The sequence below is a fragment of the Camelina sativa genome, chromosome 18, assembly GCF_000633955.1.
Source record: "Camelina sativa cultivar DH55 chromosome 18, Cs, whole genome shotgun sequence".
Classification (NCBI taxonomy): Eukaryota; Viridiplantae; Streptophyta; class Magnoliopsida; order Brassicales; family Brassicaceae; genus Camelina; species Camelina sativa.
Window position 1 is genome coordinate 18,079,647 of NC_025702.1, and position 25,994 is coordinate 18,105,640.

Here is a 25,994-nt window from a genome sequence, read left to right on the forward strand (position 1 = left end):
ATCATTGAAGATAGGTACTGAGCAAACCAAGTAAACTACAATACGTTTTGATAAGTTTGAAGACAGATGCATCCCTCCTCTCCCATAGCATCTAACTGAATTTTCCATACAGAGATAAATGCGTAGCAAAGTCTTTTATTCCTATTACTGATCCTATTTCAGCAATAACGTAAGAAGTACGTTTAAAAACCTTACAAAAACAAAAGTGAAAAAGAAACATCTACCCAAATTTATACATAGCAGATGGTGGGTACTGACACATGTAATCAAATAACTCGATGAAATGTATTTTAAAGGATATGATCATTTTAAATTTAGCATTCCAAAACTGTGTGAAAGCACATCACTATATTTTTAATTTAAAACTAAAATTTTATCTTTGAATGCGTTTCCTTTTTGAATTAGATACTCGATTAGTATACATCGTATTGATGTACATTTTGATTAGGGAATATGGTGTTAGTGAAGGTAATATATATGGCTGAGATTAGACAAATTTGACGACGAAAAATAATGGGAATCTTTATTGTTAATGGCGTGCGGAAGATGAGTAAACACGAAATGAGGATCAACGGTTAGAATGAAATTTGACAAAGTCAGATCGGTCCACATTCTATAAAAGCAGTCCCAATTCTATAGGTTTATATATTTTCCACAACGGCCGAAAGTCTTACCTGTTATTATAAGCATCCATTAAGTGTTTCATATGCACATATTTGCGCACGAAAGGTTTATAAAACTATCAATTATCGAATATATGACTTTTTAGAAAATTAAGTTAATAATGTCCAACCATCGCAATGATTCCATCATATTGGCTTTCATTACTATACAAATTGGTGTTTTGTTTAGCAGGGGAAAATCTGAATGATACAATACAAATTATACAAACACATACAAGTCAATAATTTATTTTGGTTATCTGCCAATTTCGGGAAAAAGTCCATGCGTCTATGTGGGCTGGAGACTAAATTTGTTTCCTCCCAAAGAAAAACTCGAATACTAGCGTCCGAAGTTTTCCTCATTCAGATCTCAGAAGTCAATCAACAACCAAGTGAGCTACCTACTCTTAATAAGAGAGAGAGAGAGAGAGAGAGAGAGAGAGAGAGAGAGAGAGAGAGAGAGTCAATTTCTTGGTTAACATGAGAAACAAGATTTAGATATCAAAGGAGAATAATCAATATGATTGATATAGTTTTACACATGTTTCTTGTCTTTTGCGTCTTTGTAACTTATATCTTAGTGTTTTCTTTTTAAAACATAACTTGGTGCTTATATGTTAAGTGGATGCTGGATAGTGGAGACACTTAAAAACATGTCTTCCATGACCAAAATAGATGGGCCTTGTTGGCAAAAAACAGATGGGCCTTCTGTCCAAGTCCTCCGTTGGTGTGTCAAGATGATTGTGGCCCAAACGCAAAGTTTATAACAATATTTAAGGAAATTAAACTATTCAAAAATTGTGATATCTTTAATTCACAGCTATGTCAGCAAATACTTGATTTTCTATCACTGTTTTTGCAAATCTCTATCTTTGCTATTCCAGGTCCAGTATAGTACAATAAAAACAAACGGGCTAAAAGAAGGATTATACTTTGCTATACTTGTAGTATAATCATCCTTCTTTTAGCCCGTTTGTTTTTGTTGTATTATGATGAACACATTGGTGTTATAACTAGCCACATATCTGTCGTACTACTACCACACAATCAAAAGTGACGATAAGATTTATGCTTTCTTCGATCAAATTGATGATTCAAGCAACAAAAAAAAAAAAAAAAAAAAAAAAAANATAAACAATAAACGAGTGTTAATAGTAGTAGACTAGTAGTGAGTGAGAGCCATGGCTTCAACGAAAATAAACGCATTAACAACAATCTACAAATCCCCAAGAAGATACATTAACCACAAATCCCAAAACCAAATCAAACTTGTGATTTCGAATTCACTAAAACCAAAACCCAACACAACACAGCTCCCTAATAATCTCTACAGTGTCAGCTTCAAAACCGTTGGAACAGGTAAGCTTGGCATCTCCAGATATCCCGATTTCGAATACTCTCCTCAAGGCGGCTCTGGCACCGGAACTGCTCAAAAGATCGACGAAAACAGAGCATCGAACTCTGGATTGTTGTCTGTTTGTTTCAATGTGGCTACTCTCTATATCCCTCCTCTCACTAGCCAAACCACGAAGTTTCTCGGCTTTCCATTGCCACCGTTTCTAAAAATTGATATCTCACCGGAGGTTTTCCAAGGAACTATCGAACCTGAAACCGGAAAGGTAACAAATTTCGTAAAATCCTCTGTTTTTTATATAAATCCTCTGTTTTCATTTTTTGAACTTTTTGTTTGATTCGTTTGATATGAAAGGTGGAACTGGAGTTTACGGCGAAGTTCTTTTTCACGGCGGGAGGAGGGATATACAGAGCACCAGCGTTGGTGGTGAAAACGGTGTTGACGACAGAGGAGTCAAGAGGAGAGAGGAAGAGTGGGAGAGGGGAGAGAATGGATAAAGAAGGGAAGTGTAGACTCGTAGGCGTGGCTAAAGTTGAGACCGTCGACGATTGGTTTATGAACACGTTCCTATCTCTTCCGGAGGAGTGTCTCGCCGATCTACAAGCTGTTATTTCAGTCTCTGATTCTTGATCTTGATCTTGATGATAAGCTATAATTTGTTTTGAGTTTTGAAGTTAAAAAGGTTGTTTTTTTTTTGTTACAAACTTGTATTAGTATGTTTTTATTGTTTTTTCATAGAGAGTCTTGGATGATTGTGGAAGAATTGAATACAATTAAAATTGTAATGGTTGCGTGACACCCCTAGGCATAGAAAAGAAAAGGAGAAATGATGGGCTTGAGAGCATGGAAAAAAAACAAATTACAGCTTGAAGAAGTGAATGCGATTGACACATATCTTAACACTTGTTCGTTTGTGGAAATGTGATCTACCAAAAATATATATTATCTTTGTGATTTATCTGACCGACCTTGTATTTGATGATACTACTTTTGTTTGAAAATTTGATTGATTACTGTACTGTACATGACTTGTCATGAAAAGTTCGATATGACTTATTCCAGAAAACAATTAGTGTTTTTTTTTTTTTTTTTAAGTTAGTTAGTTATAAACAAAAAGTTATATTTGAGATTATTTTGTCCCTTTTTCATACTGTAGAAAAGCAACATTATTATTGTAATTTTTTTGGGTTTCTTCTTCTTGCAAAATTATTTGCCTTCAGGGTTTCAACTTGGTTGCCGTGTTTTACGCACATAAAATTGGTTGAACAATAAAAAAAGAACTCGTGTAAATTTTAGTTAAAGAAAAGATATGAGTTTGGGAAAATGGAATAAAATCTTCCTCGTACTCAGAAATCAACAAAACTCTCTGTCCAAACACTAATTACCACGTGCAACCATAATAATATCATTGCGTTGATCTTCTTTTACTACGTTTCAAGAAAATATTTCCTTCTCTTGTAGCTGTAGGATTGTAGTAATCAATAAGTACTACAATGATAATAATGGTTTTTGTATGTGTGTGTACTGTTTCGTATCAGTCGATGCTTTAAAAAGATACACTTGACTGGTGTAGTTTTTAAGGACAGTTTAACTAGTACATTAGTAATAATAACTAGTACAAGAAAAACAAAAACAAAGGCAGTTCATCGATTGGAAATTTCCTCCCAAAATTTTGGGGACCAGTTCTCACATTCACACGCGCAAGACTTGAAACGTGAGGCTGGTGAAATCATCGTGTTGTCAATGTATTCGCCCAACGCACGTATTTTTATTTGGTTTCACGTTAAACTAGAGTTATTTGATTCGTTTTTCTTCTTATTTAGAATCTAAAGTCTAAACCCAAGCCAAAGACTAATTCCTCTTGAAAGTTAAAAAAAACACTTTTGTCAACTAAAGAAAGTAACAGAAGTTATTGAAGTCAAGACTAATTATTCCTAAGACTTCTTGAAGATTAGTTTACTAGTGATGATGAATGACTTAGATAAAAATTTAGATTCAAATTAACTGAATGCAAAGTGATTTTGGTGGATAATGACATTTATAAATAATGGCGAGAAACTTGACTTGGTCGGCTAGTTTTTCTGCAATATGTCACATATGAGAAAAGCATATATGCTTAGTGTGTGAATGATGATGATGATGATGGTGTGACAACAATATCATCTAATGTTCATCAAAACTTAGTTGTACATTAGTGATTTGATGATTTTGATTATCTGGATGGATACGATATTACCATTCATATTACAGTAGATATATATAGCTCACAGCTAAAAATGTTGGTGTGACGGACCCATATAGATGAATAAAATAAAATATCTGGAAAAAAAAAAAAAGTCTACTCAAATAAATAAAGAAGTAAAAAGAAGACAAGAAAAGAAACACACACAAGTGACGGGAAGAAGAAATAGAGGGTGAATCGACGTCTGTGAGGCACTGCTCTTCACACGCGTCTCTCTCTCTTTCGCCACGCGCTTCTCTTCTTCCTCTTTCACGCCTCACTCCTCTCTCTCACGGGTTCTCTCTCTCTCTCACGGGTTCTCTCTCTCTTGTTCTCTCTATGAAGCATCCACCTGTCTCCGCGATTTGATGGACAAGAAGAAACTGCCACACCGAAACCTATTCAATTTACTCCGATCATCCCACCGACTTACTCACTCACTCCTCTAGATAACAATTAAAGTTTTAAGCTTTTCTTTATTCCTCCTCTCTTTCGTTTTCACTTCTTCTTCTTCTTCTTCTCTGTCTCTCTCTTCTTTTGTCCCGCTTTTTGGGGTAAATCGGATGGCGCGAAATCAGCGATGGGTTCTGCTTATTGTTGTGGTCTCGTTGTCTCTTGTTTCAGCACTTGAAGCTAGTGATGGAGATTCTGATCCTCTTTACAAGTAATAAAGTCTCCTTCTTTGTCTTGGATCGATTTTGTTTCCAATTCAGAACTCTCCCCTGCTTTCATATCTGATATATGTCGTTGGAGATGTAAAGATACAGTCTTTTATATCTTAATTAGTTTTCTGTTATCGCTAACCGGACGAAGCTATTTACATTCATTGATTGCTGCATTGATACAGTCTAGGGAATTTAATTACTGTCAGAGTCGACCGTTAATTCATTGATTGCATAACTTGGCAGCTAGGATGATTCTCATTGTTGTCTAAAACTCTGGGTTTTATTACTAAATTTTGTTCCTTTTAGGATGCAAGTACATGTTTTTTCTTTTTCATTGTTAAGGTTATGGATGAGTTTCACAGGTTTTGGTTGGAAATTAGAGCCACAAACAATGGAGTGATTAGGAGAAGGAGGTGGTGGGGAAGGGCTCAACTATGAGCTTACAAACTAAAACTATCAACTCTGTTGGTTGACTTTTCCAAGTCTTTTTTTCTTTTCAAAGTCTTGTGGGTGAGAGTTGGGACACGTTAGAGATGAGATCTTTGTGTGCTTCCACAAGCCCTTTCATTTTAACTGTCGGGTCATTTGCTTTTGTTGGAAAGATTATAAAGCCAAGATACTAGAAAGTGACTTGTGCGCTGCAAGTGGTTTTAACGAGTTTGGTGTTTTTTTTTTGTTTTTTTTGTTTTTTTTAACTTAGTGGAAGCTTGTCTTTCTCCCTGTCTCTCTTGTTTGCTTTCTAGGCCATCTTCTAAGTTAGGAGGATGGTATCGTCTAAGTTCACTCTGTTTGCTGATAACCTTGGTTAAAGTTTGGTTGTTAGTTTGCTCTCTCTGTTGGGATCAAAGATGCTGCTTTATCCTTGTGGCTATTACTCAGTTTAAAGAACAAACCTGTGTTCATATGCTGATTGGTTTGGTTTACAGGTCATGTGTTGAGCAATGCCAGAAAACAGGATGTGTGGGGGATACTTGCTTCCAGAACTGTAAATTCTCAGCTGATGGAAAAGTCATTGACGGTCCATGGTACATGCAAGAGCCACTTTACCTGAGATGGAAACAATGGGATTGCCAAAGTGATTGTCAGTACGAATGCATGATGACAAGAGAAGAAGAAAGAAGAAGAAATGGGGAGAGACCTACCAAGTATTTCGGTAAATGGCCACTCAAACATGTCTATGGAATTCAGGTAACTCGTCTTCTTTTGCAATTCTGTATATTTCAGCAACCCTTCAGCAGCTGATATATCTATGTATATATCTTCAGGAACCTGTCTCTGTTGCATTCTCTGCTCTAGACCTTGCGATGCAATTCCAAGGATGGGTCTCATATTTCATCCTCGTTTACTATAAACTGCCTCTCCAGCCAAATCGAAAAACGTACTACGAGTACAACGGATTGATGCATATCTATGCCATCATCGTAATGAATTCACTCTTCTGGAGTGGTATTTGTCATAGCAGGTAACTAACAAACATATCCAATTTCTATACACAAGATTTTCAATCAAGGAATCCTCTCTTTATTTATATCTTTGAATTATTTCTATATATAGAGATGTTGAGCTGACAGAGAGGCTAGATTACTCTTCAGCTACTGTATTAGCCGCATTTACTCTTATTCTAGCAACACTCCGGTCTTTCAGTATTCACGATCAATCTGTCAAAATCATGGTTACTGCACCTATTCTCGCTGTTGCAGCTACTCATATTCTCTACCTCAATTTCTACAACCTCGACGAAGGTATGATCTTTTCTTAGGGATATATAGTTTACATTATGAAATGCATCTCTGATCTCTCTCACTTGCTCTATAATGTTAACAGGGCTTCACAGGAAAGTTATATTCGGGATTGGAGGAATAGAGATAGTAGTGTGGGGAATATGGGCTGCTTTAACGTCACATCCATCAAAGTGGAAGCTAAGATCTTTCTTAGTGTTGAGCATACTCACAATGTGTTTTAGAATGCTAGATTTCCCACCATACAAAGGCTACATAGATGCTCACGCTCTTTGGCGCGCCGCAGGGATCCCTCTCTCTTACCTTTGGTGGAGTTTTGTCTGCGATGACGCTGTTTTCAGAACCACCGTGCATCTCAAGAAATCCAAGTGAATGGATTAAAAAAAAAAGTCTTTTTTTTGTTATGTTTTATTTTTTCCGGCGAGTTTCTCCGGTGTCCAGAAGTTGTTTTAGGGTGTGTTTTCGCAGAAGAAGCTAGCAATGCTTTTGGTTCTTCTGTGGTGAATTTGCTTTCGCTTTTTCAGGTCTTCCTCTCTATATTTTCTTGTTTTCTTTTTTTGTTTTTTTGTGTTTTGTTTTTGCTCTCTAGGCTCGTCGGCCGGAGAGTTTTTACCGTCGAGAGAGGAATCGACCTTTAGGATCACCAGTTTCATTTTCCCGCTCTTTGACTCACAAAAATCCTTTCCAATTTTCTCATTGTAAAAAAAAAAGAACATGTTTTATTATATTTTTATCTGTTTCTTTTTTTTTTTTTTTTTTNTTTTTTTCCTCATATACTTATGGATAGACTTACGATTAGTTCAAATGTTTAATATATGTATTGTGTATATAAACTATATAACTAGGGACCAATTAGTTCAAAGTCGGTCTTGATTTTAGAGGTTCCAAAACTAAGCTTCAATGCAACAACGTAGACGTTGTAATCACCGATTATCATCATCATATATATATGCCTGGTTTGAACTACGCTTTAGGGTCAATAATGCAACAACATATATGTGTTATAATCACCGATTAGCATGTCTCAACTACGCTTAGAGGTCAATGTAAGTATGTAACAACATAGACGTTGTAGACATGTAATCACAGATTATCATATGCCTAGTTTGTTCACCTATTAAAAAAAAAAAAAGATAATGGATGAAAAATTTGGGATGTGCCTGTTATTTGGAAAGTGCATTTTTTCCTCTTTTTGATAATTTTTTTATTCTACTTTTGTCTTTCAAAAAAAAGTAATTGAAAAATGCTATATATGTAATTATTATTATATAAAATTGAGGATTTGCTGTCAAACAAATTTTTCCTTGGATAAGTGATAAGCGATGATAAAGAAAACAGGATTACTATTGGTCGCACAGATTTTCAATTAATCTTGTTATCATGTAGAAACCACTAATTTTGCTTGTGGTTATTTTATAATATTTTGTAAATCTTAGTTGTCAAAAATTAGCTGTGCATTTTAACATTTTAGGGATATTTTCATAGCATAAATGGGATTACTTTTTTTTTCTTTATAAAGTGGACCTGCCTGTAATAAAACCGGTAATATTCAAAAGGGAACAAAAAGTTTCTCATTTTTATTTTCTCTTTTTGAAACAATAAAATGTTGAATAGAATAATACAGGTCATACACAGCTAAGCTATTGCACCTAAGAGTATAGTGTCATATATAAGAACATAGTGAGACAAGAAAATCTACTCCTCAAGCAAGAAAAATCTCAGGTCAGTGTAGAAGAAGAAAAATAGCACTAGAACAAAAGATTTCTTAATGCAGTGTTTATTCTTTAGATCCTTAATTTGATGATGCTAACGATTTTTTATATGATTATAATACAGTGATATCTGCGGATAAGGACTTGGGGACGAAGCTCTATCGTCCGATCCAGTGGAGCTTTTTGCTTCACGTGACCTCAACGTCGTGTGTTAACAGTCCAAGCTCTTAGCGTTAAAATGAACGGTAAATCTAAACTATATATGTGACCAATGAATTAACAACCTTATTGCTTAGTCTTGTTTCCACTAATGAGAATTTTATGTTGTGTCTTGATACAATAACCCAAATCTACATATATATAGGAGAAACCAATTCAGCTAATGGTTCGAATGAAAACGGGATGATAGCATCAACCATCAATTCAGATGGTGGCAATTCTCATGGGCGGGCTCCAAAGAAGGTTAAGCTCAGATGGAAAGATGAGCTTCAACAAAAATTTCTTGAAGCCATTGACCACATCGGTCTTCGCAGTAAGTATCAAAAGTTCTCTTTACCTACTACAACGACAAATAAAAAATCTAGCATCAGTTTATTAGAATTGAAGTCTATCGTTAATATCTATTTGGTTATTTGCTGGGTTAATTATTAAGTTAGGGCTAGGTGTTCATCGTGTTCGTGTACATTTAAATAAATATCTTATTTGCAAAAGGTATTAGTTTTCAAATGTTTTTAGGTTGTATGTTTTATTACACATTGAGATGCCATAGATTTAAAGGGAATGTTGTATTATAATTTTAAAGCCATGATATGTCGACGTATATATATATATATATATATATATTCTTTTAGGTCTTGATTGTTTATAGTTTTTAGAACTGTGGATTTTGGATTTAGCTTCTCAAAACTCATATTTTTTACACAATCAAAAATTTTGTCAAAATAGATTCTCTAAAAAATAGGGAATCTGTTTTTTGGAATTTTCACCAATTTTCATTAAAAATCCAAAAACTAAATATTTGTGTTTTTCATTTTTTTCAAATGGAGATTAATACAATTTTTTTTCTATTTAGTTTTTCTTCTTTTTCTTTTTACAAAATCTAAAAACTAAAAACCAAAATCTAAAAATCATAAACTATAATCTAATAAAACTCACTTAAAAACCATTAAACATTCATGGCTTTAGTTTGCTTTTTTTTTTTTTTTTTGGTTATATAGGGCTGACGTATAACTCAATAAATTTTTAGACTGAGTTATTCGTCGGTTCTTGATTTTAACTTATCCAGTAAATGAAAAAATACAATGAAATGCGTCAGCCCTAACTTGCAAAAGTTTTTTTTTTTAAATATCAATGATTTTGCAAATAAAGAACCAGTACTTTGAAGAGAATGATATATTATAACCGCTCAGCCAAATTAAAATATAGTAACGACATATTATTAATGTCGATATATATATATATACATATTTGTAATTTTAGGGCTGACGATGTATTACCGGATAAGTAAATCCATGATCTATTTTTAGTTGCTTATTCATATGAAAAAATTATGGTAACATTATTATAGTTATCAAGTGTTGTTATAAGTTTTGATCTTTTGATTCATTTTAAGGTAGATTAAATACGTTAAGCTATTATAAGAACTTAAGAAGTTTCAGGTCGTTCTGTCGAGCATGCTTCATAATTTATTTTACTTTTCATATGTCAAATTATTGGGACATATATATTTAATACCCAAACTAATGATCTATCTTTTGCTTATTGGTGATTGATATCATTATGTAGAGGCTATGCCCAAGACGATCCAAGAATTCATGAACGTGAAAGGCATAACAAGAACTCACATTGCCAGCCATTTGCAGGTTCGAACCTCTATAACATTGCTTAAAGTCATAATCATATATAAGCCAGTTAATCATATTTCAAAGAACATAATCAATGCTATTTGTTGGACGTAATATCCTATATCAACATAAAAGATATGACTAATGTTGGAGTTGTTTACGTTGTACAGAAGTACAGAAGACACTTGAAAAAGATTAAGCAAAAGACCAAGAGAGCCGAAATCGCAAAAAGAATAAATAGGGAACTCACCAGGTCTGCATCATCCGGCTTACTTACCCTACAAGGCTCCTACAAATGCACACAACTGAGCATGGAAAATCTGTTCAAATCCCAGCTCGGCCATAGTGGTGGTCAGTCGAGCCTTATTCTGAACAAGAGTGCCTCTAGAAACTACATGATGCAACAAACAAGATCCAACTTGTTGCCTGTGGGAGGAGGTCGCGTGTTGCCTTTGAACAACGAAATGAGAAGCTTTTCGGCAACACCTCAAGTGTCTCGAGTTCCTGGGCTTGGACAATATGGTACACCAAATGGTTCTTTGGGTATGCAAAGCAACTACACTGGGATGAATGTAGATGCAAATGGAAATCTACTTGGAGCTGATGGAGCCGGCCGAGTTGATGGTAATGCTTATGGCTCTCCTGGTGCCATGAACTTGGATGTCAATAACAATCCGATTCTTCCTTCTAAATTTGGAAAGTCTTTATCCAACGGTGGTCAGACGCAGAGCAATTTGCTTGCACAAATGGGTGCTTGGGCTTCTAGAAGCACCTTGGGGACATCTCAAGCTCCTCGAATTGGGCAATATGGTACAAGAAATGATGTTTACAACGCTGGGATCAATACAAATGAATGTATAGATTTGACTGGACTTGGTGGAGCAAGATCTAATGGCACTCCTGGTGAAAATGTGGGCACAATGAACAATAACATGACGAACCATGGAAGTTCAACTTCGAGGCTTTCTTCCCCATTTTCATCCTTTTTTGCCAGCGAGGATCGGCTACAAAGAAATTTGAATGCGCAACTGGATGGTCTGATACCTATACTAGAGAGTATGAGCGTGAACAATGATGACATTGGCAATACAGTTAACTCCCAGTTTGATCAGAATCAGGTAGAGTAACTTATAACCGTATTAACTAATTTAACCTTCTTTAATATTATTTTACATAAATGAAGCTAATGTTGTGATTTATATGTGATGGTTTGAGTAGCATAAAGGTCAAGTGAGTGCTGGAAACTCTGGATTGTCCAATGATGTTTCTGAAGGAAGTGCAACTAGCAATTCGAAATTTGATCACGTAAGTGCATGATTTTATATTTTTTAAAATTGTATATATACGTATACATATGAGTGTGTGTGTGTGATTCATATGTGATGATTTGAGCAGCATCAAGAGCAAGTGGGTGTTGAAGATTCTGAATCGTCCAACGATGCTCTTCTTGAGAATATAATTAATAATTGGAGTAATTTCGATAATGTAAGTCAATTTTTATATTACTCTATTTAATTTATGTTTCTTTTGTTATAGTATTTTAGTGGTATATATATGTTTGATTCATATGTGATTATTTGACCAGTATCAAGGTCAAGTGAGTGCTGGAAATCATGAACTGTCCAACACTGCTCTTCTTCAGAAGTTTACAAGCTGGAGCTTTAATAACGTAAGTCATGTTTATATTCCTTTTATCTACTGGCATGAATATGTGATTATTTGACTAGCATTATGGTGATCAAGTGAGTGCTGAAAATTCTAAATTGAACGATATTTTTCTTGAAAAGTATGTGATTAATTGTAGCTTTGATAACGTAAGCCATGATTATATTACTTTCTTTTAGTAGCATATATAAGCCGTTTATATGAGATGATGTATGCCGCATCAAGGTCAAGTTGAAAGCAATGCACTTAATAATTGGAGTTTAGTAACATATAAGCCATGTCTATATTACTTATTATTAGTGGTATTTATATATGTGATTATTTGACCAGCATCAAGATCAAGTGGGTGCTGGAAATCCTGAACTGTTCAACAATGTTCTTCTGGAAGGGAATGCCATTAATAATTACGTAAGTCATAATTAATTATAAAACTTTTTTATTCTTTCTAATGGCATAAATATGTGATTTATATGTGTGATTATTTAAGCAGCATCAAGGTCAAGTGAGTGCTGGAAATCCTAATTTGCCCAATGGTATTGCTCTTGGAGAGAATGTGATTAATAATAACTGGAGCTATGATAACGTAAGCCATGTTTATACTAATACATACTTTCTCTTTACGTAGCATATCTATTATATATATAGTGTGATCTATATATGATGATTTGAATAGCATCAGGGTCAAGTGAGTGCTGGAAATTTTGGACTGTCCAACGATATTCTTCTTGAAGGAAATGCAATTAACAATTGGAGCTTTAATAACGTAAGTCATATTTATATATTTTACTCTTAGTATCATATACTATATATATATATATATATATATATGAATGATATATATGTGATGATTTGCGCTTGCAGTATCAAAGTCAAGTGAATGTTGGAAATTATGAATTGGCCAATGGTGTTTTTCAAAATGCATTTGGTGATGGGAGCTTTGATACTGTAAGTCATGTAAATATAACTTTTAAAATTAATTTTTATATAGTTATATATGTAGTGATATATGTGATGATTTAATTAAGCAGCCTCAAGGTCAAATGAATGCTGGATATCCTGAATTCGCCAACAATGTTCTTTTTGAAAGGAGCAATTGGAACGTAAGTCATGTTTATTTTTAACCTTTCTTTTTAGTAGCATATGTAACTGTGTACATTGTATTTCTATTTGGAGAGAAAACTTATGAATCATATATACATAATCTATGATTTAGTTGAATGACACCCCTACTGAGGAAACATTCAACTCTGTCGATGCTAATTCGAAAATGTTCATTCCTAATCCCGGCATGAACACAATAACCCAGGTAACTATACATATATCTTATTATTTTTACCTTACAATGACATGACAAACCATTGATATTTAAACAATTATTGCATCCATAGGAGGAACAAAGTAGGAATGAACAAGCATTGAGCTATCTTGCTCTTAATTCGGAGATGTATCTTCCTACTCCAAATATGATCGCTATCAATCAGGTAGCTATGAATATATTTTTTCCTTGAATCACTTTCATGCAAATTATTTTAACGTGACAAATAATTTGATATTTGAACATTAATTGCATAGGAACAAGGTAGCGATGAATCAACATTGAACTCTATCGCTGCTAGTTCGGAGATGCGTATTCCTAGTCATACTCCCGACATGAGCACTCTCAATCTGGTAACTATAAATATCTTTTATTTTGAATTATTTTCATGTGAAATGGCATGACAAATAATTGATATTTAAACATTAAATTGCATAGGAAAAAGGAGTTGTTTTGGCGGAAGTTCCATTGCCACCAATCGATCAGCTGGTAAAATGCTTTAAACCTTTTGAACCCCATTTTGTTTCAATTTAAATTTTGGTTATAGTTCTTTTCGAATTTTGTTGAATTCTACACTATGTACACTTTGAAGGGGGAAAAAAGCTAATTATATACCAATACCTTATTCTCATTTTTATATCAATATTAGGCATATATATAAGGAGTATGTTTATACTTATAGTTTAGGAATGTCACGTGTGAACTACATTCGAACTTCTCATATCAAATTAACTGACTGGTTTGTTTATGTTTTCTAATATAGGATTGGACTACCGAAGGAGACTGCATGAACTTTATGATCGATATTGATGACTTGTTCTAAAAGAGGCCCTCTCTATTTCGCTTTCAATGAAAGTATCTGATTAATATCTGATAACTTGGTTATGTCGTTCTTTAAGACTATATTTAAATTTCGGATATTGTTTTGGTTTAAGACTATTTAAATTTGGGATATTGTTCTGGTTTGAGATTATATTTAAGTTTTGGATATTTGTTTTGGTTTTGACATTATATTTATATTTTGGATATTTTTTTTAATCGTCATATTAATTTGGATGCTGTTTTCTGAAGTTAATAGATTATATATATTCAGTAGTTGTAGTTGTAGATCTATGCTTAGAATTTAGAACAGTATAATTTATAATTTGTGAAAGTATTCAAATGGAATTTTAGTTTATATATAGCTTATACTTTGATACGTGTAAAGAAGTTCGTCTCTTCACATTTTAAACACAAGCTTCTAATGCAGGAGTCTAGCTAATAGCCTCAAAACTCTTTTTTTTTTTTTTTGGGAAAATCGCCTCAAAACTTTTAATACTCTTTTTGTTTTTATTTTAATTCGTCTCCATTTTTGTAATCCATTTTAATACTAAAGCCGATTGTTTTAGTCTGTAATTTTTTAGGATTCATTTTGTAAAATCATCTCTAGGCTTTGTTCTGTCGTTTGGAACCGTTTGTGTACTCTTAAATTTGTTGGTATACGAAAAAAAATGTTTGCCAAAAACCATTCAGACTTCAGAAATAAAGCAACGAAATTAGAAATATATATGAGCGAATATTATTTTTCCCTACATCAGGTTTACAACGACTGCTTGGAAGTTTATGGTTTGTCTCTATATATATATATATTCTTGAACTGCTATGGATCTTTTCGCATCTGAACAGTCATTGTTACACCACCACTACCGACTACGCTACAGTGACTACTTATTACTCTACTATATATGGGTGTGGCAATTCATAAGCTCATTATTGTTCAACACTTGTTTTAATGTTCAACACTTGTTTAAATGTATGCGATTCCATATTACCAATAATAAGGATGAGTTTAACGAAAATCATGTAGATACAGAAAACATATATATATATACACGATAATGATAAACATCAGTGTTCGTTGAAGCTCTCTTGATATAAAGCATAAGCAACATACGACAACAAAATTAGATAATGTAACCGAAAAGACTAATCACAACTAGACACACAAAAAAACGAGAGTCACATATGTTACAAGAAATCTGGGAGCAAAATATTTAATATGTAAAGTATAGTGTATCTATATATGTATCTTAATTGAATTTATGATTTGGTTGAACCGGTTTAACTGTTTGTGCCGTGGCCGCAGAAGTAGAATGGGAATCAAAGGTTTCCCATCTCGTAGTTATGATCACCGAAGGACTTGATGAGGAGGCTATCGGTTTCCTTGGCACTTGCTCATCAAATGTCAGCAAACCCTGTTTCTTGTATTGCGGTTGTGTTTGTGGTTTTGGCTGCATTTGCGGTTGCGGTTGTGTCGAGTTTTTGATCTTCAACAAGTCGAGTACCTCAACATACTTCTGTAATCTTTCCTCCTTCCAACATTTTCAAATCCAATCATTAGAAAACAGTGTTTTCAAAACACATTAGACTATATATATTTATAGAATGGTTCCGAAAATATTAATAAGAGTTATGTCATTCCATAGAATTTCTAAGTTTGATTAGTAACACGAAATCATTATTAACTACAAAGAAAAGATCTTAAAGTTAAAGTACCTGTATCTTCTTCTTCAATTTAAAGTCTCCATCTCCTGAGATAGAATCGAGTTTAACCAGTTGATTCATCAACATGTCCATCAAATTCTCCAGATTCTTCTCTTCAACGTTTCCTCCTTTACCAATCACTGTATCAAACGCCGACAGCTAAAATCCAAAAATAAAATAAAATAAAATCAAAAACAAATAGTATATTATAAACTTCAATTTACGAGACCAAACAAGAAAGTGTTAATTAATTGATCGGAGAATTAGGAATTTATAAAAAAATCGTTGTTATACTTGGCCGGCGAGTTTTTGGACTTGGAAGGTAATGTCGGAGAATGCTCTAGTAGATTTGTCATGGAGTGAGATTTTCCTCAACTCGAGGAGACGTTTCTCCTGAGAAATCGGATCATCTTTGAGAACAAGTTTGGAACGATCTTTAACACCGGAAAGATCAAGAAACATCTTTGGATCTCTTTCTTTGTCTTTGTATATGATCTTCATGTCTTGATGATGCACTCCTGTCGCACCAGACAATTTCTTCTTTAACTCCCCTAACCATTTATAATCGAACAAGAACAACAAAAAAAAACAATCAAATTCAGAAGAAGAAAAAAACAGAGCATATGAGATAGTAATAAATTGTATAATTTGTTACCAAAACTAGATTGAGAGTTGATACTGATCTCGTGGTGAACCGACCCGTATTTGACCCGAACCCGAATAACACGTGACACGTTGGAGCTTTGATCCGTTCGTTTCTGTACAACCATTCCTCCAGGTCGGAGCTCTAAATCACCGTCGCCGGAAGTCTTCCCCGTTGTTCCAATTTGAATTTTCATCATTTTTTAAAAAGTTTTTTTGGGGTGGTTTAATCTTCTGATCAAAAATAGTGAAAAAGAGAAGAGAGAAATGATGAGATGAACTTGACGTCTGAACACGATCAAGAAGAAGAATAAAGAAACGTCTCTCAACTAAACAAATATACATTTGTTTTTTAATAAATTAATATTTCCGTTTCTACACAGAACCCGTGTACGAAGTAGAACATAGAAGAAGTAGAAAAGATCAAAGAATCATTAAAAACAAAAAAAAAAAAAGAAGAAAGAGTGACAGCTAATGTCATTGTTGTTATGTCTCATTATCAGTCAGTCATAACAGAGACACATAATTATATAAAAATATTTACTACTATGTTGTATCCCCCCCCCCCCCCCCCCCNTTTTGGACTTGGAAAGTAATGTCAGAGATTGCTCTAGTAGATTTGTCATGGAGTGAGATTTTCCTCAACTCGAGGAGACGTTTCTCCTGAGAAATCAGATCATCTTTGAGAACAAGTTTGGAACGATCTTTAACACCGGAAAGATCAAGAAACATCTTTGAATCTCTTTCTTTGTCTTTGTATATAATCTTCATGTCTTGATGATGCACTCCTGTCGCACCAGACAATTTCTTCTTTAACTCTCCTATCCATTTATATAATTCAACAACAAAAAAAAACAATCAAATTCAGAAGAAAAAAAAAGAACAGAGCATAACTCCTAGGTTTTTGTTGTTGTGTACCAAAACTAGATTGAGAGTTGATACTGATCTCGTGGTGAACCGAACCGTATTTGACCCGAACCCGAATAACACGTGGCACGTTGGAGATTTGATCCGTTCGTTTCTGTACAACCATTCCTCCAGGTCGGAGCTCTAATTCACCGTCGCCGGGAGTAGTCGCCGTTGTTCCAATTTGCATTTTCATCATATTTCTTTTAGGGGTAAAAGAGAGAAGAGAGAAATGATGAGATGAACTTGACGTCTGAACACGATCAAGAAGAAGAATAAAGAAACGTCTCTCAACAAAATAAATATACCTTTAACAAAAAAACAAAATAAATATACTTTTTTGTTTTTTAATAAATTAATATTTCCGTTTCTAGACAGAACTCGTGGAACAAGTTAGAAGTATAGAAGAAAAGATGAAAGAATCATTAAGAAAAGAAAAAGAAAGAGTGACAGCTAATGTGATTGTTGTTATGTCTCATACTATATGTTTGTATTGTATCCCCCACAATATTTATTTCTCATGATAAATAATGACGATATTTATATCCCCTACATTTATCATCTCTGATCTCTGTTCTGTTATTATAAGTCTTGTTCTACATTTATAAGTTACAAGTAATCTATTGAATACAGGAACTTGCGTTACACGTCATCGCTTTTAACCCGACAAAATACTCTGCAAACTGTAATTAATCTCTCTCTTGCGCAGATCCAAATTGTCTCGAATTACCGTCGGTGTGGTGTGTCTTCTTGCTAAATTTTGGACCTGATAACATACAGACCACACGAAAGCTTTCTTTAATCCTTTCTTGAAACAAGTTAGTGGTTTAGACAGACAGAGACACGGTTGGGTTTTGACATCAAAAGACTGTCCCAGAACAGAGCTTTCCACTGTTGGAGAACAGAGTTTTTTTTGTAAACTATTTATTTCTGGTATTTTATTAATGGGTCTAATAATGGGTACAGAGTTTAATAAATGGGCCTAATAATGGGTATAGAGTTTAATAAATGGGCCTGTTGCAAATTGGAAAGCTAGGGCTTATGTTTTTTTTTTTTTTATCTAATTCAAGTTACAATATTTTGTTCTGTTTCGCAAGATTCTTTATCTTCTGTTCTGTAGGTGAAGTACTCGCAAGAACCTAATCTAGGGCTTATGCTTTTAGTTTGGTAAGGTGTGTGATTGACAAAAGCCTAATTTAGATTTTTGGGCTAAGATTATGGTTGGTGAAACCACTTAACAATCTTGATATATGGGTCTTAACTCCGAAAAAATACTCTGCCATCTTTAGTCAAAGAAAAAATTATATTTAAACTCAATAATCATTCTTTGTTAAAATATATAAAAACTTTTAAACATTAATATTTTTTATTTTTTATGAGAGAGAGGGAGTATTATTGTGTTGGTGGAATTGTCAAAGTGAGTAATATTGGGGTCAATAAGTAATCATGCAAAACAAAAGGGGATATTTGTCGTAGCCCACTCATTTACAGCTGCAATCATTGGTACAGTTATTTACCCAAAAATAATAAAAATAAAACAAATTAGTACTCCCTCGTCAATCAACTTCAATCTACACGCGTCGCACACGATCAGCACTCTCAATCGGACGATCCAAAAATACAGTTAACTTTATCGGTATAGGGTCACGATTACGCCACGCTATCAGAACGTCTAAAGCTTAACCAATCGATCAAACGATACTTGTTTCGATGAATCCGACACGTGTCGGTATTGACTAAAGGGTAATAAAAAGCACTTGCGAGAAACCCACAAGGCGATGGTCACCGGCTCGTCCGGTCAGATTTAGTTCATTACGATTTCAACTAGGTTTATTAACAACATTAGGCGCGTCAAGTGCATTGTTCCTCCAGCTCTCTCCAGGATTTTTTTTTTCCATTTATATTCTAACTTAAAAGAAAAAAAAAGGATTTATTTATCGTAGCTTTTTAATCTTTATATATATATTACAAAGCTTAAAACTTTTTTTTTTTGTTTTCTCTATTTTACTTTATTAATTCTCTTCCTCGTCTTTGGTTTCGATTCAGTTGGGGTTTTTTTGTTTCTGCTAGTTGTGGTTTCAGCTTTTGTTCTATGTTGATCGAAGCTTCACTTCACAGTTCTTGGTATGTTGGTCTCTTCTGTGGTCTTCTGAATTATTATAATTTTTTATTTTTCCTTTTGTAATTTATATAGTTTTATGTTGCTTTTAAAGTATCCAATTTCAAGATTTTTAAGGGATGAAATCTATTATTTTTGTTGTGGGATTTGGTTAGTTTCTCGGTTAATTATGTAAAGTAACGAACTTTAGAAAAAAAAAAATTAGGGTTTTGATTTTGGGGGTTACAGATGTCAGTTCAATGTTAGAGGAGTACCAGATTCGAGTTTAGGTTTCGATAGAAGACAATGTTATTGATCTGATTTATATAAGTGGTGAAATATGTATTTTTGTTTGTCCTTGTAGGTATCCGCAGTAAAAAGGTGGGACATTTGTTGTCGCATTGGGGAAGAAGAAACACTTGGCTTTTGAGACCCTACCTTTAATGGCTTCTTCAGCCTCTGGGATTTTCTTTCAAGGAGATGATGAATCCCAAAGTTTCATCAACTCTCACTTGACTTCCTCCTATGGGAATTCGTCTAACTCTGTACTTGGATGTGGTGGACCTACTGGTGGCTATCACAATCTCAGTATGGTTTCTGGGGATATTCACAATCCGGTTATGATGAGTGTTTCTACCCCTGGTCCAAGCGCTGGAGCTAGTTCCATGGTGACTGATGCTAATTCAGGGCTTTCTGGAGGTGGTCCTCATTTGCAGCGTAGTGCTAGCATCAATAACGAGTCCTATATGCGTTTGCCTGCGTCTCCAATGTCCTTCTCTTCAAACAATATCAGCATCTCTGGGTCATCAGTTGTTGATGGGTCTACTGTGGTACAAAGACATGATCCAAGTGTTCAGCTTGGTGGCTCCAGTGCTACATCGCTGCCTACATCACAAACTAATCAAATCCCGCTTTCGATGGCTCGGCGTGCTTCTGAATCCTTCTTTCAAGACCCAAACAACTTGAGCCAAGCACGGAAAAAGCCTAGGTTGGATTCAAAGCAGGATGATGCTCTGCAGCAGCAGATTTTGCGTCAATGGCTTCAGAGACAGGATATGTTGCAGCAGCAGCAACAACAACAACAACAAGGCCAAAACCCGCAGTTCCAACTTTTGCTTCAGCAACAAAAGCTGAGGCAACAGCAACAATATCTCCAGTCCCTTCCACCATTGCAACGGGTTCAGCTGCAGCAACAGCAACAAGTGCAGCAACAACAACAGTTGCAGCAGCAGCATCAACAGCAGCAGCAACAGTTGCAGCAAGGAATGCAACTGCAGTTAACCAATGGGCCAAGATCTTATGAAAATAGCGTCTGCGCTCGAAGATTGATGCAGTACTTATATCATCAGCGACAAAGGCCTTCTGTGAGTGTGCTCATAATCTTCAGAATTATTTGTTTTATGTGTATTCTAGAAAAAAAGCTCTTGACAGATACCAGTCGTGTCATTACTGATTTTGTAGGAGAGCAGTATTGTTTATTGGAGGAAATTTGTCACGGAGTATTTTTCTCCTCGCGCAAAGAAAAGATGGTGTCTTTCTCATTATGATAATGTGGGGCATAGCGCACTTGGCGTTTCTCCTCAGGCAGCCACGGTTTGTCTCCTCTCTTTCTCTTGATCATTTGAGCTTATCATATGCTTGTCTTACGGTGGAGTTGCACATAGGTTACTTATTCCTGTTGTTTGTATATTTGCTATTTGTAGGATGAATGGCAGTGTGATCTTTGTGGTTCTAAATCAGGAAGAGGATTTGGTAAGTTCTAGTTTACCCTGATGAAGAAGATGAAAAAATCAAAAATGTTTATGGTAGCAAAACATCTTCTCTTAGTAAGTTTTTTCTTATGAATTATGCAGAAGCAACTTTTGATGTCCTGCCAAGGCTTAACGAAATCAAATTTGCAAGTGGTGTCCTTGACGAGCTTCTTTATCTGGGCGTACCATCTGAACGCAGATATGGTTCTGGAATTATGGTGTTAGAGTACGGGAAAGCAGTTCAGGAGAGTGTGTATGAACAGATCCGTGTTGTTCGCGAAGGCCATCTTCGGATTATATTCTCCCAAGAGCTGAAGGTTTAAAGAGCTTTTGTTTTCTAAGTACGTTCAATCATTTATGTATTAGAGTGGTTTAGTTTATCATTTTGCTTTTTTTCCAGATTCTCTCATGGGAGTTCTGTACTCGCCGACATGAAGAGCTACTTCCTCGTCGCCTAGTAGCTCCACAGGTAACATTAATGATTCGTACAACCTTTGTAGCTTTGAAATACCTGGTCCTGAGACTTTGGAATGTCTGTTTCCTTGGGTCGTGCAGGTGAACCAGCTACTTCAGGTTGCAGAGAAATGTCAGAGCACAATTGATCAAAGTGGATCAGATGGGATTCATCAGCAGGATTTGCAAGCGAATAGCAATATGTGAGTCGATGAGTCTTGTCAATTTTAACCTTTCTTTCATCTCTATTTCTTTCAGTCAGTTCAATTTCACTATTTCTTGCATTTTCTTGAGTAATGAGGTAAAAAAAATCTTCTTGCACTGACGCAAAGAAGATAAAAGCTAATTTCGCTTGATAGTACAATATTATATGCTGATGCTAAGTCTTTTGTTCCAGGGTCATGGCTGCTGGACGTCAACTAGCAAAAAGCTTGGAGTCACATTCACTCAATGACTTAGGCTTCTCCAAACGATATGTTCGGTGTTTGCAGGTATCTCTATGCTTACTTTCTTAAGTCAGTAATTTCCTAATTTCTCTACACTTTCTCATTGCTTGTCTCCTTTTTTTATGTTTAACTCTTTGTCTTCTTTTTTTAACAGATTTCTGAGGTTGTCAGCAGCATGAAAGATATGATTGACTTCTGCCGTGACCAAAAAGTGGGTCCAATCGGTAAGTTGATACAGAAACCTTAGAGTTTCCCTGAGATTCATCAAAACGCATTTGTGTTCTATTTCTTTGTGCTTATAGAAAGCTTGCTGCCTTTTTACATCTGCAGAGGCTTTGAAGAGCTATCCATATCGAATGAAGGCTGGTAAATCGCAGATGCAGGAGATGGAGCAACTAGCAACTGCTGCTCGAGGACTTCCACCTGATAGGAACAGTCTCAACAAACTGATGGCCTTACGAAATTCCGGGATTAACATACCGATGAACAGTATGACCGGTCAAGGTGCTCTTCCTGGCTCTGCACAAGCCGCTGCCTTTGCGCTTACCAATTACCAGACCATGCTCATGAAACAAAACCATCTGAATTCAGACCAAAACAACACCACGATCCAACAAGAGCCATCAAGAAACCGGAGTGCATCCCCGAGCTATCAAGGAACTAGTCCTTTGTTGCCTGGTTTTGTGCATAGCCCATCTATAAGCGGTGTTTCTTCCCATCTGTCTCCTCAGCGGCAAATGCCAAGCTCCAGTTATAATAATAGCTCAACCCAGCAATACCACCAACAACCACCTTCCTGTAGTAGCGGTAACCAAACATTGGAACAACAAATGATTCACCAAATATGGCAACAGATGGCAAACAGCAATGGAGGCTCCGGTCAACAACAACAACAGCAGTCACTATCTGGTCAGAACATGATGAATTGCAGTGCCAACATGGGAAGAAACAGAACAGATTATGTTCCTACAGTGGAAACACCAAGCACCTCCAACAGATTCAGAGGTATTAAGGGGTTAGAGCAGGGCCAAAACCAGGACGGTATGGTCACTAATACATCTCTCAACTTTGCGAATAACGGGTTCTTTAGCAATGAGGTTGATGAAAACATGGGATATTCTTGGAAGGCATGAGAGGTCTTTTGAGATTTGATAGTTAGTTGCGATGTTGTCTTTGTAAAGAACTGAGTTAAAGACTAACTTTCTTAGGTATATGAATCTCATGAGGGGGTTTCATTGTTAACGTGTCTACGGTGTTGTTGTTCTTTCTTCTTCTTAGATTAAGCTTCTCTTTTCGTAAGAGGTTTTTCTGGAAAGTGTTACTAATTCTGGAAAAGAAGACTGTTATTTAAGAATTCATCGCTTTATCAATCAATATGTGCTTTTTTCGTCTATATGAGCTTTTTATTTAAAAGCTGATAGGTACAATTACAAACCAAGCTAAACACTGATGTCTTTAGTTTAACACTTTGGATCTCTGATTACGATTACATCAATATATTCAAACCTCCAAATCAGCTGAAAGGTTCAGTATTTATTACTGGCTGGGTAAGGTCAATTCCATTTTACAGATGCTGTAAACTCTAGCTATATGTAGTAGCATAGAGCCATAGACTATAGAGAGCAATAAAGAGACTCGATAACGAAATTTGAAAAGTAAACATTAAGTATATTATATGACTCGAACCCATTAAAGTGTTGGCGCGAATCTGTTTGAAGTAGTCTAAGCATCTCTGTGTTTGAATAATTAGACGTGCTCAGTCACAGTCAAAGACCGATTGTTACGGTCAAGTTTGTTGCACTTCTTCCACTTTCCAATGTCCGTAGTTGTAGGAGCAGAGTCTCCACGTTTTTCATCTTTCTGTTATGTATAAGGCTATTTAAAGCCTAGTAGAACTAATGAATAAACACAGTTCTCGCATCCAAGTCTGAAAGAGCATTTGATCATTACAAATTGGTATCAGAGCTCTGTTGGACTTTTGAGAACCTAAAAGAAACCGCAGTTTCTAGAGAGAGAAAACACAGAGAGAAACAAAGATGAGTGATGATAAGATGAAGCTGCCACAGTTCGACGGGCACTGGGACCATTGGAGTGAAGTCATGGAGAATTTCCTCAGAGCGAAAGGATTGTGGAGCTCGATCGAGATCGGGCTCGAGGAACCGGTAATCACAAACCATTGATAGGGTAACGATTGAGCAGATACGGGACATGAGGTCCTCCAAAATCATTTGGGAGTCCATGAAGAAGAAGTTCGGAGGAAACGAACGAGTGAAGAAGTCTCTACTGCAGAAACTGAGAAGAGACTTTGAGATATTGGAGATGATGGAGTCAGAAAAGGTGGAAGAGTACTTCAAGCGTGTTCTTGCAATCACCAACCAGATGAGAAGCAATGGAGAAGACTTACCTGAATCAAAGGTGGTGGAGAAGGTCCTTCGCACTCTCAGTGAAAAGTTCATGTACATGGTCGTATCCATAGAGGAGTCTAAGGACATTGAGACCATCACGTTAGATGAACTACAAAGCTCGTTGGTGGTGCATGAGCAGAAATTCAAAAGATCAGATCAAGATGACACCCAAGCATTGAAGGTGACATATGGAAGAGGAGCGGGGACCAGAGGAAGAGGCAGAGGACGTGGCAGGGGCAGAATGCCTCTAGATAAAAGCATTATCGAATGCTACAAGTGTCACAAGCTCGGACATTTCAAACATGAATGTCCCAGGTGGAATGAAGAAGCCAACTATGCCAACTTTGAGGAGAAAGAGGAGATGTTGCTGATGGCTTACATCGAAGAAGCACCTCAAGTTAAGTTGCAAGATGCAGAAAAGCTTCTCATGACACACACGGAGAAGGAAGGAGACTTGAGAAAGAGAGCATGGTTCCTTGACTCTGATTGCTCAAATCACATGAGTGGTGATCAAAGTCTGTTTTCATCGATGAATGAAGACTTCAAGCATTCTGTCAAGCTGGGGAATGACAAACGCATGGAGGTAGTTGGGAAGGGAAGCGTCAAGCTGATCCTGAATGATGCTGCATACACTATAAGTGATGTGTACTATGTACCAGAACTTAGAAACAATCTACTAAGCCTCGGTCAACTTCAAGAGAAGGGTCTAACCATCATCATACGGAGGGGAGAATGCAAAATCTATCATGATGAAAGAGGCTTAATAGCAGAAAGCAAGATGAGCAGAAACAGAATGTTCATGATCCTGGATCAAGGCAATGGAGCAAACCAACAACACTGCCTACAAGCCACATCAGAGGAGATGGGGAAGCTGTGGCACGAACGTTATGGACACCTAAGCCATCACGGAATGAAGACACTGCAGAGCAATAACATGGTACGTGGTTTACCAAGTTTTGAAATGCAAACATTCACCTGTTCAGATTGCCTGGTGGGAAAACAGTCAAGAAACCCTATCCCAAAGACAAGCACGTGGAGAGCTAAAGGAGTGTTGGAGTTGATACACTCAGACATATGTGGTCCAATAAGTCCGATGTCATCTAGTGGAAAGAGATATATCTTGTGCTTCATAGATAACTATAGCAGGAAGGCATGGGTGTACTTCTTAAAGGAGAAATCTGAAGCATTCGGTCAGTTCAAAGTGTTTAAACAAAAAGTGGAGACAGAAACCGGTAGGAGCATCAAATGCTTAAGAACTGACCGTGGAGGGGAATACACATCACATGAGTTCACCGATTACTGCAAGAAGGAAGGAATCAAAAGGCAACTCACAACCGCTTATACCCCACAGCAAAACGGCGTTGCAGAGAGGAAGAACCGGACAGTAATGAACATGGTCAGGTCCATGATGACGTCTCGCAAGGTACCAAAAATCCTCTGGGCTGAAGCAGTGAATTGGACTTTCTATGTCCTAAACAGATGTCCCACTCATGCTGTAAAGGCTGTAACACCACAAGAAGCTTGGAGTGGTGTGAAACCGAGTGTAGGACATTTCCGTGTGTGGGGATGTGTATCTCACATGCATGTTTCTGA

The 25,994-nt window shown here is 36.0% G+C and overlaps 5 protein-coding genes and 1 long non-coding RNA gene across 9 annotated transcripts; 5 read left to right on the plus strand and 1 right to left on the minus strand.

The window, feature by feature from the left end:
• On the plus strand, positions 1,713-2,812 carry LOC104762356. The gene is made up of 2 exons (XM_010485628.2): positions 1,713-2,281; positions 2,371-2,812. Exons 1-2 carry the CDS (start codon positions 1,844-1,846, stop codon positions 2,644-2,646), a joined length of 714 nt encoding a protein of 237 aa, XP_010483930.1. The 5' UTR covers positions 1,713-1,843; the 3' UTR covers positions 2,647-2,812.
• On the plus strand, positions 4,433-7,368 carry LOC104762357 (post-GPI attachment to proteins factor 3). Its single transcript, XM_010485629.2, has 5 exons — positions 4,433-4,901; positions 5,829-6,090; positions 6,168-6,364; positions 6,457-6,644; positions 6,727-7,368. The coding sequence occupies exons 1-5, from the start codon at positions 4,801-4,803 to the stop codon at positions 7,011-7,013; spliced, it is 1,035 nt and encodes a 344-aa protein (XP_010483931.1). The 5' UTR covers positions 4,433-4,800; the 3' UTR covers positions 7,014-7,368.
• Positions 8,592-13,581, plus strand: LOC104762359 (uncharacterized protein DDB_G0283357-like). The gene is made up of 15 exons (XM_019240132.1): positions 8,592-8,598; positions 8,718-8,885; positions 10,139-10,215; positions 10,368-11,315; positions 11,416-11,502; positions 11,593-11,682; positions 11,783-11,866; positions 12,193-12,270; positions 12,353-12,445; positions 12,536-12,625; positions 12,724-12,807; positions 12,891-12,962; positions 13,076-13,168; positions 13,251-13,343; positions 13,435-13,581. Exons 1-15 carry the CDS (start codon positions 8,592-8,594, stop codon positions 13,579-13,581), a joined length of 2,211 nt encoding a protein of 736 aa, XP_019095677.1.
• LOC109130607 lies at positions 13,615-14,205 on the plus strand. The gene is made up of 2 exons (XR_002036510.1): positions 13,615-13,666; positions 13,941-14,205. It is a non-coding gene; the product is annotated as an uncharacterized LOC109130607 (long non-coding RNA).
• Positions 15,021-17,683, minus strand: LOC104762360 (BAG family molecular chaperone regulator 2-like). 4 transcript variants are annotated; one of them, XM_010485635.2, is made up of 5 exons: positions 17,261-17,680; positions 16,928-17,130; positions 15,995-16,015; positions 15,713-15,859; positions 15,021-15,528 (listed from the first exon to the last, which is right to left on the minus strand). In XM_010485635.2, the coding sequence occupies exons 1-5, from the start codon at positions 17,445-17,447 to the stop codon at positions 15,247-15,249; spliced, it is 840 nt and encodes a 279-aa protein (XP_010483937.1). In that variant the 5' UTR covers positions 17,448-17,680; the 3' UTR covers positions 15,021-15,246. The 4 variants fall into 4 exon arrangements, with proteins under 4 accessions (XP_010483937.1, XP_010483934.1, XP_010483940.1 ...); XM_010485632.2 differs by having other exon boundaries at positions 16,928-17,163; positions 17,261-17,671; XM_010485638.2 differs by lacking the exon at positions 16,928-17,130 and having other exon boundaries at positions 15,995-16,251; positions 17,261-17,683.
• On the plus strand, positions 19,186-23,389 carry LOC104762361 (probable transcriptional regulator SLK2). Its single transcript, XM_010485639.2, has 10 exons — positions 19,186-19,372; positions 19,711-20,710; positions 20,808-20,939; positions 21,050-21,098; positions 21,200-21,414; positions 21,498-21,566; positions 21,653-21,753; positions 21,948-22,041; positions 22,151-22,220; positions 22,327-23,389. The coding sequence occupies exons 2-10, from the start codon at positions 19,790-19,792 to the stop codon at positions 23,127-23,129; spliced, it is 2,454 nt and encodes an 817-aa protein (XP_010483941.1). The 5' UTR covers positions 19,186-19,372; positions 19,711-19,789; the 3' UTR covers positions 23,130-23,389.